Consider the following 14,558-nt stretch of genomic DNA (forward strand, 5'->3'; position numbering starts at 1 on the left):
GACCGCCGCGCGCCTGCGCTCTTCGCCGCCCCCCCCCTGAGGCGGTGCCAGCCCCGCCCCGCGCCGCAGGCGGCGGCTGGGACTCGGGCGGGGAGCGTGGGCGTCCGTCGGCCCGGTTCGCCCCGAAACCCTGCGGGGAAGAGCGCGGGGCGGTGATAGGTACCCAGCCCTCCTTCCCGGCCTGGCGTTGGGGTTTTGTCCAGTTCGGGCTGGGGAAAACGGGCGAGGCGGGGGGGTGGAGCCCGGTCCGTGAGGAAACGTCCAGGGGAAACTGCCGAGAGCAGGGAAACGCCGAGGGGGGCGGGAGGAGGCTCCCTGAAACCCCCCATCTCCCATCCTCGGAGGAAGCCTCCCCGCTAAATGCGAACGGAGCAAGGCTGCTTTCACGCCAGGCCATTAAATAGGAGCACAGCGCTGCTTTTCCACATAGGGCCTTCCCGTTAAACATGACAGGAATTTTTTTCACCAACACAAGACACAAGAATTCGTCAGCCCCCAGCCTGCAGGAGAAAGTTGTATTTGCTTGAAGTTATTTTAGGAGCAGGGCAGTAGAGCTCAGCCGTTCAGGAGCACAAGGCCTGTTGAATGGCAGTGGGTGCGTGGTCTAAGTCACTCCTTGTATTTTAAAAATCCTCCCCAAAACCAGTTTGGCCAGGGCTCGCAGGTCCTGACACACGTCGTGTCCGTCACCTTTTCCTATGATTCAGGCACCGTTCCTACTCTCACTTAGTTGTTACCAGCCACTGATAGCACAGATAGTATGAAGGAAAATTACAAGAGAGAAAAAAAAGCGACAATGGTGTGAAATTAACACCTCTTTTGTTTCATTGCTGCAGGATAAAGGCTTTTCCCTTTTTGCTGCTTTTCCCCATCAAGAATGCTTCTGTGAAGCACTGGTGGCAGGAGGCTCTTTCCTACATCCAATAGACAGCCACAGTAGAGTCCATAGCCCTGGATTTCCTACTGTAAGATGACGTTACTAAATCATAAACACTTCAGTAGTTTGCCAGTGTTTAAAAACTGTTCTTTGATAGAAAGTTAATCCAGAGCCCCTTAAAAAAGTTCAGTTTTTCTGGACTTGTAAAGTGGTATTATCAACATGATTTCATGGAAACGAGCTTGGATGCTAGCTGAATGCATCCCCACAGAATCACTCTCTCCACAACAGGCATCTCATGATCGTGAGCAGTTTGTACATTTGGTCTCTATTACGTATCTGCTACTGGTTATGTATTTTAGTATTAAGAACAGATGCCTATTAGAGAAGACACATTCTAGAAACAAGCCAGAGCGTGGAAGGCACACAAATGCTATTCTAGCTCATAAACAGAATAAAAACCCAATTTCAATACTTTATGAAATCTTTATTCCCTTCCGGAGGTTAAAAAAATAAAATCTGTTTACTGCATTCTTTAATGACGTGCATATTCAATCAAGGTAGCATGCACAGACATTTTCCATGTTGAAATGTACCATATTATATGACGTGTAGCCAAAGTCTGAAAGTTGCACTGGTGACTTTCCTCTAGAAACAAAAGCAGAAATTTTAAAAGCAGTTTTGTGCACATCGGACCTCAATACACACTTTCCTTCTCCTCCTCTTTTAGAATGCATAAAGTTGGAATATTACAGTCTTTTATAAATGTAATAATCTTTCTGCTTATATTGTTCTAGACCTTTCAGAGGCTTTTACATAAAAATTTAGCAAAATACTCTTTGGAAAGTTAATTTAGCTTAGTACAAACATAGATAAAAGCTCAAAATAGGAAGTTGTTTCATGTTAATCAAAAGCTTGAACAAAGCCAGAGAATTGTTTATTTTTCTCTTTCTTGCAATGCATGGTAATAATTCAGTACCATTTTTAGTCTTTGTAAATTGAGTTAAATTGTTATGTTCTTTTCAGCCTAGCTTTTTTACTGTCTGCTGCAGTGTAGAGTACAGGAACCTTCCTGCAAAATCCAAGTCCAGGTCATTATAAACTATATAAAGCTGTGGTTTAAAGAAATAAGTCATTAGTGTCTGTCTGTATGCTGATGATATTTTTGCCACTACAGCTTTGGGAGGATGCATTTACTGTTCCTAAATCATGAACAGATTCCCTAAACTGATCTGTGATAAAGGAGTGTTTCCTAGAAGATGGAAAGCCAGACATCTATTTCATAACAATGTAAGAATTCATAAATGGTATGAACTTAGTTTTTCTTAAGTTCAAAGCTGACCTGAATTAATTAATATTTTTTATTTTCTTTAGATGTTTTGGTGTAAAATCTACAAATTACAAACTTCCTAATGCAAATAAAAAAAACCCTTCAGAATAAATTAGGGGATGTTTTAAAAGTGAGCGAAAAATCATAAGCACAGATGTTCATATGCTTTTTAGAATGCCTACAATTAAACATCAATTGGTAGTGATGTCTGCAAAATATCTTCTTTCGTTAAACAACGAGGAAACGAAACCTGTGTGCCATCAGTCTTTTGTGGCTTGTTGAGAAGTAGCAATAATTAGAAAATAATATACACATACAGATTTAAGAAATGGACAACAGTTCTCTGTAGATGTTTATTCTACTTACAGTAACAAAAACCTGTGAAGTCCCATATTTTAATGTACAGTGATATATTTTGCCATATAAAATACAATTTACAGAAATTTCTATCAAGTAAACCTAAACAAACACACTTACGTTTTGCATACTTTTATGTATGTCTTTAAATTAGAAACATCTCGTTAAGAAAAAAATCTTACACCATAGTAGATGTTTGCATTTAATACCACCTCTCTGCATTTTAACATTTTGTCTACAGGTTCAGAATACAGATGATCATTTCAACCAGCAAATCCTTGATGTATGAGGACTTCAAAGATGCACCAATATGAACTGTAAAATCTGTAGTGAGATACATAGCATACATGCTACTTGTAATGTAGTCTTCAAGGTGCAAATGTTTATAGGAATCTAATTTTACATTTCCAAAACTATTTTATAAAAATATCAAAATATTTACCCAACTGTTAGTTTACACGGTCAAATAAATTAGTGGGGTTTTATTTCATACTTCAGAATTACGTACTTGAAGAATACAGGAAAAGTAGCAATGTAATGTATTTCACAGTGAAAAACTTCCCTCTTGAATCACAACATGAAGTACCACGACTCTTCTTCTCAAGGTTAATGCAGTTATACCTTTTTCAGTGGAGAGTTTTATATACACTACCAGCCTAAGTAGGGTCTAACAAAAACCAGTGACACTTTTTTTTCAGGAGCAAAACACGTTTAGAATGAAAAGTACAGTAAAGCGGGGACATTTCTTAAGTCTATGGCAAAATTCTGCAAAACCAAAACAAAAAAAAAAATGCTCACTAAATCAGTTCAATCAAAGTAACAGATTTAGTGGCCTATTTAACCAACTTATTCTTCTTTCCTTTGGTATACCAATTCGTTTGTAATCTTAGCCTTTTTCAAATGAATGTCTGATGTTTTTATAAGTTTTGCTGGTTATAAAGGTGCTACTCTTGCATGTTCTTTAATTACAGATTTGTAAAAATGCGACATTTAAAACCCCTCAGCCTCATGAAAAAACTAAGTACGACTTGTTTCTTTGCTGTACACTTAACAGATGGATTCCAAAACACAAAATACCTGTATATAAAAAGGAAGATAGTGCACTTTAAGCTTATAACATTCCATTTTCAAATCCTCTGTTGTTCTGCAGCCTTTTCCTAAATACACACGACCCTTCCGTTGTAAAATAAACAAGACAGCAACATTGGACTCCTTTTTTTAAAGCGTGTGCTGTAGGAACAACTTTGACACCAAAATATCACGTAAATGAGATGTAAAGGTATGGCTCCTAAGGTCTGGATTAAATTCTCTTATAAAATTACAATTCAAGTTACTGGAAAACATAACTTTATAATCTTAAAAAGCAATATGCTCTTCTTAGACTTTTTCCATTTCTGTACTGTAAATGGAAATTTTAAGATAAAGATGCAAGTAGAAAAACAAAATTTCAGTACAGGTAACGCTGTGAATTTTTATAAGAAAAACATTATGCACAAAATGCAGCAAGTGAAAGTCCAGTATGTTCTTGCCGTTTATCTATTTGAGTATTTTCATTCACAGTTGTTCAAAAATTGCTAATTTGTCAGTACATTTTGTAAGGCTAGATTTACAACAGCATTTTTGTAAAGGTGAGAATATACAGTATATACAGAAGATGCTGACTCAGTCCTTGCTGTGTTGTAAAAGTATATTATTTATGGGAAATATAGTATCAAATCATAGTTCTATGACTGATTAGTGGAAGATGAAGCTTCTGTTTCTGTTGGTTTCTGAGTTTCCTTCGGTGTTTCAGTGTTCGGCTTCATCTCTTTACCAATTTCCCTACTCTTACTCCGATCTTTGCGATCTTTTCCTCTTTCTCTTTCACGATCTCGATCTCTCTCTCGATCTCTTTCTTTTTCCCTGCTTCGATCCCGGTCCCTGTCTTTCTCTCTGTCGCGATCTCTGTCTCTGCTTCTTGATCGCTCTCTATCACGTCTTCTGTAGGATTCTCTCTCTCTGGTTCTTGCTCTCTCTCGGTCTCTGTTTCTTTCCCATTCTTTAGCCCGCTCTGAATCCTTCTCTCTATCTTTGTTTTGGTTTCTGTCTCTGTTTTTATCCCATTCCTTGTCTCTGTGTCTCTCCCAGTCCCTGTCTCTATTCCAGTTTCTGCCACGGTCTCTTTCCCAAGGTCTGCCGTGTTCTCGATCCCTTCGTCTTTCCTCAAAGGGTCTACTTTGTCGATTATCTGCTTGCTGAGGCTCTGGCTGATCTAAAACCTTGTCTTTATTTCCTCCCTCATATCTCTCTCTCTGTCTTCCTTCAAATGTCTGGCCTCTAAATTCAGGATTTTTGCCTTCTCGGAAGTCAGATGCTGACCACTGTCCTTCCGACTCAGATCCTTGTCCAGAAATATTGGAAAGAGATGCAGATGGTCCAGCTTCCTCCCACATCTCTTTTCTGTGGGGTGGTGGATGGCTTGGAAGGTCCAGGAGTGGTCTTGGGGTTGGCTTCATACCTTGTGGTGACTGACCTTGGAAATGAAATCTAGAAGGGGGAGGTTCATTTTCTTCTGGAAACAGTGCAGGTGTGGCTCCTCTTGGTCCTCCAAACTGAAGCGGTGCTGGACCTCTCTGGTTGGCAAATCTGGGTGGTGGACTCCCTCTCCGTTCTTCAAATGGCTGTGGCAAAAGTCCTCTTGGACCAGGTATATGATTTGGAGCTGGACCTCTCTGCCCTTCAAATTGATTTGGGTGAGGCCCTCTTGGTCCTCCAAAATGACTCGGGGCTGGACCTCTTGGCCCTCCAAACTGAGGGCCTCCTCTCTGTCCTTTAAACTGAGCTGGTGGGGGTCGCCTTTGACCTCCAAAAGGAAAAGGCGAAGGTCCTCTGTTTCCCATAAACTGAGGTGGATCTGGTCCTTCGAACTGTCCTGGAGGCCTAATCATTTCATTATATTGGGAATCTGAAAATTCCCTTTGTTCCATGTGAGGTTCCCTACGATCTTCAAACTGAGATGGTGACATTCCTCTTGGAACACCATGATAAGATGGGGCAGGGCCCCTGTTATCACCAAAAAGGGATGGTGGTCCATGCTGTGTAGAAAATAAGGAAGGAATGGGACCCTTTTGACCTCCAAATCTTCCAGATGGAGGTCCTCTTTGCCCATCATTATTTGGAGAACCATGCTCTTCAGAGAACTGTGGTGCTGGTCCTCTAAAATTAGGTCCATGAGGTCCTCCAGGTGCATTGAGCATCAGTGGTGGTGGAGGCCCTCCTTTCTGCCCAGACAAAGAAAATGGAGGTCCAGCTCGGTTTTCTTCAAAGTGCTGTGGGGAAGGTCCGCCCTCACTCTGAACTGATGGAGGTTCAGTTTGTTCTACAAATTGATGAGACTGAGGATTTCTTTGTTCGTCATATTGCACTGATGAAAGACCCCTCTCTGGTTCAAATTGACCAGCTGTCTTTTCCTGAGAAGTAAACATTGTATTTGAAAAAGAATCCCTTCCCATTACTTCCTTTGACTCATTTGGCCATGATACTTTATGCATATCTTGCAAAGACTGACTGTCGTTTGATGTGGAGAAGTTAGGCTGAAAAGATGTAGTTGGAGGTGTTGGAAGCAGCACTTTACGTAAAGGTTTGGATGTAGAAGGTTCTCCAGAAGCTGTTTGACTCACATTTTCCAAATTAACTTGAACAGTGTTTTCAAATTTGCTATTAGATGCCTCTTTCTGTGGCGCCGTAGAAGCCTTTTCGCTTGAAACCCAATTATCACCACTAAAACCAGGCTGAGTAGCAGAAATTAAAGTTTTATCTTCCTTACCAAGTGAAGTCTGCAAAGCATTTGGAAAACTTGCTGGAGCAATTTCTCTTGTGGCTATCTCATTCTGTACCACCTGTGGCTTTATTCGAGAATCAACATTGTCATTAGTCTCCGTTGCCATTCTTCTAGCTTGTCGAGGATCTCTATTCTGCCGTGGGTCACAGCCCTGGTTTAAAACTTGTGCTTGCTGATTTAAAGATGAAGGTAAATCTACTTTTTGTGTGGCTTGCTGGTCCTGATGGAATAATTCAGTCTTTATTAGGGAAGATTTTGGTGGTGGTGACATTAAAGCATCAGACACTGAAAAATGAGCCATTGAAACACCAACAGCTGCTCTTTGTTGCCTGAGGGCTTCTTCTTGTTCCTCTAGTTGTCTTTTCTGTTCTTCTATTTGTTTGTTTAATTCTTCCAACATTTTTTGCTGTTCTACCAAGGATGAGGATGCAGATAAATCAGGCACATATGAAGCAGATGTTTCTGAAGAATTGCTTTTAGTGTCTGTATACATTTTGTTAGGTAAATCATCAACAGTCACTTTTGCTTCTTCCAAGATAGTTTCATCTTCTGGATCGTAGGCCTCATCCTCTAGTTCTGCTGTGTTAGATGGCTTTTCCACATGATATCGTTTTTCACTTTCACCAGTCTGCAATTCAAAAGCTTTCTCCGGACCATATTCTTCTTCAGGATCATATGGTCTGTCGTCCTCCTCCTCTTCTATAGCTCTGTCTTTTGACATCTGTCCAAACTGTTGCACAATGGGATCTAACAAAGGAACAGCTGACATTCCTCCATCAGCAGCAGCTTGGGCTTCCTGATTTGACGACTGGACAGTTTCAGAATCCTTAGCAAGAGGCTCAAATGTTTTCTTTTTTCCAAAAAGTGTCTGCAGGATGTGCTCGAGAGGTGTGGCAGTTTTTGAGGATGAAGAATGCGTAGCAGTAACGCTTGCAGAAGCAGCAGTTGAAATTGGTGGCGTTACAGTAGTTGTGGTTCCACTTTTAATTGAGGACAGTATTTTTAATACTGAAGGTGTAACTGCTGAGGTGTCTGGAATGGGAAGTGGGGGTGGAGGTGGAGGAGACCCAGGTGGCGTTGTACTTACAGTTGAATCTCCTGAATAAAGTGTGTATTTCGGGGTTTTCTTCTCTTGCGAAGCAGCTAGTGGCCCTTTAGAGAACAGTGATGTTTCGGTTTCCTCATGTGCTTGAACTCTGCTTCGCTTTTCCTCTATCTTTTCTGTTTCAATGCCAGTGGCAAGACGTTTCCCTTTCTGACAGATAACCAATCCAAGAATTAAATTTGGCCGAGATGACTCAAGACCTGAAAGGGAACACAAAGATTGTATATGTAAAAAACTAATTTTTAATTTTGCTTTCAGTAGAAACTTACTATTTTATATAGTGGCAGAGTACAAAAGTCATAAAGATAACAGCTTTTCTCAATTCCATTAGATAACCTATTGGCAATTTTCATTAGTCCATAAGCATATGCATCTCTTTCTTTACTTTTTTTATATATATTTGTATCTAGTAAGTAAAGTTTTAATTCCTTCCTTGATACTTTTAATAAAAGATTGCAGCAACAGGTATGATTATTAAAAAGTGTTTCTGCAAATGTTCAAAACCAAAGAAAGTTTTTGTATTTTTGTATTGCTACGTCATTTTTGTTGTTGTTCAACCACCCCTACCTCTCCCCTTGAAAAATCGTATATTTACTTTTAAATAAGTTTGCAAATATGTTGTATACACAGCGATACTGAAAAGTGAGAAAACCTAGGCTAAACTTCATAACTGTATTTCTGTTATAACGTGTGCTAAAGACTACATTGACATTTACACCAGTCTATAAATATTTTGTCTGTCTCTAAGTTAAACAAATACCAGTAATTGCTAAAAAGATAACCTCAAACAAACTGTGTTTGGAAACAGTATTAAAGTTTGTAACCCACTCCCTGTTTGTTTGGTTTTTTCCAGCAGACATTATTTTAAAACGTGATAGAAGCAGGGAAACTGACAACTAACATACCAAACAAGCATAAGAGAGCTTAAGCAGACAAGAGTTTAGCGTGTGGGAGAAAGGGAGGCTGGGTGCGTTTGCTTTCTCTGCAAGACAACGGTTGGCTGGTACGAATGGGGTATGCAGAGGGCAAGGTGACTTTAAACCCTCTGTTGCAGGATTCAGTTCGACGCTGTAGGCCTTTCAATAAGTAAAAAACATTGTGAGCAGAATTACTCCTTTGTGAAAGCTTCAGACTTGAATCCTTGGAGAAGTATATCCAAAAATGATGGGAAAGTTTCTGATAAAGAGGAAAAATGCAAAGGTCTGTAGGTCTGTTTCATGTTACTGTATTTCTTCCTTTTACATGCACAGTTCCCACTGGCACTTGTGGAAGATAAACATGTCCAGAATGACGGGCAGGGAATAAATCCTTTAACATATAGTTGGTGGCAAATGTAGAAAATCTGTATAAAGAGAGGCTTTTTTAACTTCTGGACTTAATGACTTTTAAAAGGTCCTCATGTGAGGACCACTGTCTTTCCCCCATATGTGCCAATAGTTATGATTTGCATCCAGCTAGGAAGCAGTAATACAGAAACACAAAACAATCTGTAAAGTAAGAGATAATATTCACTGTGGTTAAATGGTAAGACAAGAACCATGACCTATGTTTTTCCTTCTGTTCATGATCCTGTAAGATTTTTTTATATATATATATATGTTCTTTGTTCTTATTAAACCAAACCAACTGCTCATTAAGGAACAATTTTTAGCTATCTAATTATTAGCATCGAAAACTTTTTGATACCAACAAAAAACCCCAGACCCCACAGTTGCAGACATATTCCATTAGCAAACCACATTCACAGACATGTTACTTTACTGAAACAACTGAATTTGAAATTTTAAGGGGACTCTTAAATTTACCATCTAATGAGAAAATTACATCCGGTGTTTTCCTAAATTTATGTTCATGTTTAATAAACTTGACCTTTTCTAAGTTCTTTGGTTGCTAACTTCACACTGAGAAATCAGTGAGAGAGTTTAGCATATTTTTAGGTTAAATATGAAGTTTTGTCAGTGAGAAGATACCATCACTCTTACAGCTTAAGCTAAGTTCAGTTAGAACCTACTTAAGTACAAGATGAAAACTTTGCTGAATTGATGCCAAGGGAAAGCCGAAGCATTAGAACCAATTAAGATTTCTCCTTCAGTGAAAGCCTATACTGCAGGAATTATTTGCAGTTTGCTAAATAACACACCAAAACCATAGCTGCTTTATGTTTTAAACTTATTATTTCTCTTCAATACTTGCTATATATTTCATTAAGCAATAACTTTTATTCACAGAATGTCCCCCTAAATCACCGACACTTCCAGTTCTTATGCTCATATAAACCTTATTTTCCAAATAACGAACTACAGATAATAAGACAAAGACAGTAATTTTTCAAACAAGCTAACTTCAAAGTTTTATGAGATCTCTTGACAATTGAGGGAAAAAACCCTCCTCTAAAATTCTGTGTTCTTCTGATTGTAACTGGTAACAGTACAGTGAAACTGTTTTAATCACTTAATGAAGAAACAAGCAAAGTCTGGTTATTTCCTAGAAATAGTCTTTTTGAAAGATCAGACAAAATTATAGTGAAAATTTGAGGCCAGTCTAAAATATTTGCTTGAGATTTCCTATCAGGAATGGCTCTCATTATAATTATGTTGAGAAACAAGAATAATTAAATTTGAGTGAAAGTTTTTGGTAAACAGTTATTCTGTAGAATGCATCCTAGATCCAAAATAGAATTTATATTATTTTGCAGTTCAGTGGTCAAGTTTTAGAGTTCTGTGGTTAAGAGGGTATTGGACGTGCTGTTTTAAATACTCTTTTATTTTTCATTTTGTAGTACATATTATTTCCTATTTGTACATCTAAAATTCAGTGCCAGAAAGCCTCTTTCCTCCAGGTAGAAGATTTCTGTGTTAGTAAGTGTTGCCAATTTTCACCCTCTTCTTTCATATTTAGAAAAAAATCATAAAAATTACAAATACATGAAAAAAATTAACCGCCTATATTACCAGAACTAAGATTTGCTAGTAATTCAGTACATGCACGAATTTGTCCCTTGAGAGGCGTAGGGATGCTGAGATGTACAATCTCAGAAAGTAGGCAGGACAGGAACTAAACAAATAATTATTTTCAGTGAATCTATGATTATTCAAAAAGGACCACATAAATACTTGACTTATCCAAATACTCATTTGCACCCACAGCCTACAAGCAATTCTAGCAGTTCTGTTCACAATAATTTACTACCTTAAATGAAATGATATTAATATATAAGATCAAGGCATAGTTCAAAAATAAGACAACTTAACTGGGAAAAAAAAACATTCACAATTTACAGTCAGAATAGACTCATTAGTTAGAAATGGTTCACTGTGTGTGAATTTGCTTTATATTTTTTCTTTATCAGTATATGAATAATGACTCCACATTTGGTCGGTGTTGACCAGTGCAGAGTATCTCACAAACTGGTGTTCATCCAAAAACTCCTCATAGGCATTTCCTGTTCTTCTATTCTTAATGTTTTGGTTATCTACTTTTATGCAAAGACTTGTGATTTATGCAATTAGATACAATGAATCTCAAACATTGAATAATTGAAATAAACAGGTTTCAAAAATCCATCAGACAGGGTATCTAATAAACAGCAATTACTGAAAAATCAGTTTGTAATCCCTGTAAGAAACAGAGATCAAGTCACCAATTAAAACAGGGTAAAATTTTAATACACTTCAAGAGAATAAATTCCATTAGTAAGTTAATAACATTAGTTATAATTTAATCTGTTTAGAGTTTAGTCATAATAGAATAAATCCATTAAAATTTTACATTTTGATACTGTAATTTTACACAAATATTAGAAGTTATGCCTAATCTGGCTTCTACATTCATGCAGTTCAAAGTTATCAGATACTAAATGCTTCTTTTGAATGGAAACATACAACTAGACCAGCATTTCAAAGGTCAGTCCCATTCTGTTTCACTATCCATAAACAGATTAAGTGCCTAATTTTAGGTAACAACAAAAATGTTGGCTGCAGTCTCCAACTATTGCTCAATGACTGTCTTTTACCGGCAAGCATTTAAAAAGTGCTGCAAGCTGTGTCGGCAGAGTTAGTAGCTTTCAGAGCTAAATTATTTATAAAATAGTTATTATCCTATTATGTATTTGAAGCCCACGTGCTGGTTTTATTGAGTTACATCCTGTAACTAAAGCCATTAAAACAGGATATACTAAATATTAGTACTGGATGAATATTTGTTTCTCCTACCCTTAAATTCATTTTTTCATTAAATCAGTTTTACCATATTTATGCATATAATGGCCACATCTTTCCCTGTCATCATCAGCTGGTAAGAAGTTACTTGTACTGTTAAAGATATATGCCTAATTTCTGTACATCAACGACAAAACCACAGGAATGGACTAAGCATACCCATGGTGTACATTTTTAAACTGCAGAGAACAAGGTATTCGTTAAATTTTATCAACACCATTCAAATATTTGTCCCAATTAATCATGAGAGCAACTGACAATTATCATCAAATGTGTGCACCCTTAATTCAGGGATATAGATCACTTCCAGCATTGCAACACCGCTGCACATTAAGGTACGGTTGCTGAATGGAATTGGCTGGCATAGAAAATAAGGTTCATAATGCCATGTTCTACTGCTGCTACTTTTCATAATGATATCTGCTGAGATGAAGACACCTAACTCCATTCGGAGTACAGTTAAAATTTTGTTCCATTTGTTGCAATTTTTAAGAGCATTCTAAACAGCATGAGGAGATTTCATGCCTTCATAATTTAATAAAAAACATACTTCCTATTGTAAACTACCAAAAGAGATATATCAACGTTTGTGGAATCCTTTGCTGATATATGGCTGTTTTATTAAAATTCATTTATTTTAACTATGTAAGATATTTGTGACATTCCCAATGTTGCCACTAAATCCCTCAATAAATCACTTTCTATTGGTAATTAAGTCTGATTATGCTATTTTTTACAAAGTGCTTTGAGATCTACAGATAAAAATGCTAAATAACAGTTAGTGTGTATGTGAAACAGACAAGTAAATTCACATACAGTAAACCACTGCAAAAAGACAATGCAGAAGAGCCCACTGATACATAAAATGTGCTAATAAATGTCTGAGATTAATTAAGTACACATATGGATAACCTTCCATTTTCCTCTGTTTTTAAATCACCCATGTCAAAGTTTTCTGTAGATCTTCTAGGTACTAGCGCAGTTCAGAAGTCCTCAGTTGTGTTCCAAATCCAGTCCATCAGAAAACAGGAGAAATTCATAATCCATACGTGCCTGATGGAACTGGCTGATACAGCTGGAATATCTTCTAACTAGGATTTCTGGAGTGGCAGAGTTTTCTTGTCCTCTCCCTCCCCCCCCCTCCAGTCATATTTATCAAATCATCTTAAGCTATCTAAAGCATAGTGCTTTTCGAGTCCTTGCTAAACTCTACTTGAAGGTACACGATTAAATTTAAGGAGACAATGACCACTTTCCATAAAATATTTTTATTGATTGTGAAAGAAAGAAAAAGCGGTGAATTCCATCAGATGTCATTAAAAAGAATGGATTACATGTCTTTTATGCTGTGGTTTTAATACATACACAAAAACAGAAAAACAGCTTACCTGATTGTTTTGCCCCCCCATACTGGATCTGGTTTTAAAATATGAACCACAACTTAGCACAACTGTGAAATAAAGGCTGCTACAGAAGTTTCTAAGAAGTGTGAATTGATGGCAGAAGTCTAAGTGGGTCTTCTATGAAGCTGTTACATCATATGGCCTCTCTGCCTTTGGAACCTTGTTTCTATTGCTATTCTTTAATCCACTTTGCCTACAAGTATGTATTTCAGTTTGAAAACCTGACTCATAAAATTTGCCTCCATGAACAACACTTGCAAATGATAGCTGTATTTCTTCTGAGCAATTCCCTCCAGTTTTGAAAAACTTTTGCACTTGAAACTCAGCAGAACCAGGCTGACATTACAAATTTTTATACTAATACTTAGTAGAGTTTGTCTACATTTGCCAACCCCCAATCTAAGTTTCATTTGAAATGAAACCTATAATGGAAAAGTAAAAGAAGGGTAAAACGCAAAACTGGTATTTCCACAGGAATGCAAGTAAGCAACAATTAGGTAAGTGCCTCCCTAAAGCAGGTTATTTACTAGCCCAGCAAAAGACTGCAGACATTTACAGCCGATTCCATGGCCAATCCCATTCTTGTGTTACTGTCCAGAAAGGCGGGTATTTCTTTTGTTCTGGCTGGAAAGACCAGTTCATGAGTTAAGACTCTCTGCCTACATCCCTGTGCCAAAAGTGTTCTGCACTTAAGTGTTTTCACTTCTTGGCTATTAAATGGGAATAACAGTTTTTGCCTATCTTTCAAGAATTCAGTAAGTTAAAGACTATGAGGTGCTGAGATTCAGAAATTATAGCTATACTGCTATAATTTAGATAGCAATAATCCTGCCTTTTTAGCTATAGGCTAAAAACAATGACCTAGACAATGTTCAAGGACGGGTAAGACAGACTTGGAGTGTATGAGAAGAATCTTGTCTGAGGGTGCAGAGTAAGTGCCCTTTGCAATCTCATGAAGGAAGGGAGAGCATTTAACTAACGATCTATCATTTGTTGTTGTTGTTGAAGTCATATGCCATTAACACATGAAAACCTGGCCCAGACACTGTTGCTCCTACATATAAGCTCTGAGAATGCTTTATTGAGTTTAGTCCTAAATTTGTGTTTGAGGAGTAGAGGACAGTCAGCTTCTCAGAAAGGTCAGCATGTTTGCTGTTTCATACTTACCATTTAATATTTTGCAAACCTTTGCTATGACAATGAAGTATTACCTGTAGTTCTTCAGCTTCTTAATCTGTTATTTTATATAAAACCCCAGATACTTCTTTGGAAACTAAGCATATGCACCTCCTCCATCCTCAGATGAAGATGACTTCAAGTTTTGTAATAGAAGGGTGTTTCATGGCTGAATTCTTTCTCAGTTCTTCTGTCACCATGTTCAATGCACAAACAGGGAGCAAACTTAAGCCAAACATTACTACTGGTAATTTTATCTAAAAATAGCACATT

General features: G+C 37.8%; 1 protein-coding gene across 11 annotated transcripts in view; it reads right to left on the minus strand.

Moving 5' to 3' along the window:
• Positions 1-2,527: 2,527 nt before the first annotated feature.
• The window catches only part of DIDO1 (death inducer-obliterator 1), a 62,222-nt gene continuing 50,191 nt past the window's right edge, over positions 2,528-14,558 (minus strand). For 9 of the 11 annotated variants that reach the window (XM_075166685.1, XM_075166687.1, XM_075166681.1 and 6 more), the window contains one exon: positions 2,528-7,689. In XM_075166685.1, coding sequence (XP_075022786.1) covers positions 4,289-7,689 — 3,401 coding nt within the window. In that variant the 3' untranslated portion in view covers positions 2,528-4,288. Of the gene's footprint in view, positions 7,690-10,184; positions 14,511-14,558 lie in introns of those variants that run through there. The other 2 variants (XM_075166689.1, XM_075166691.1) reach the window with 2 other exon arrangements.

This window comes from Calonectris borealis, chromosome 17 (genome assembly GCF_964195595.1).
Source record: "Calonectris borealis chromosome 17, bCalBor7.hap1.2, whole genome shotgun sequence".
Lineage (NCBI taxonomy): Eukaryota > Metazoa > Chordata > Aves > Procellariiformes > Procellariidae > Calonectris > Calonectris borealis.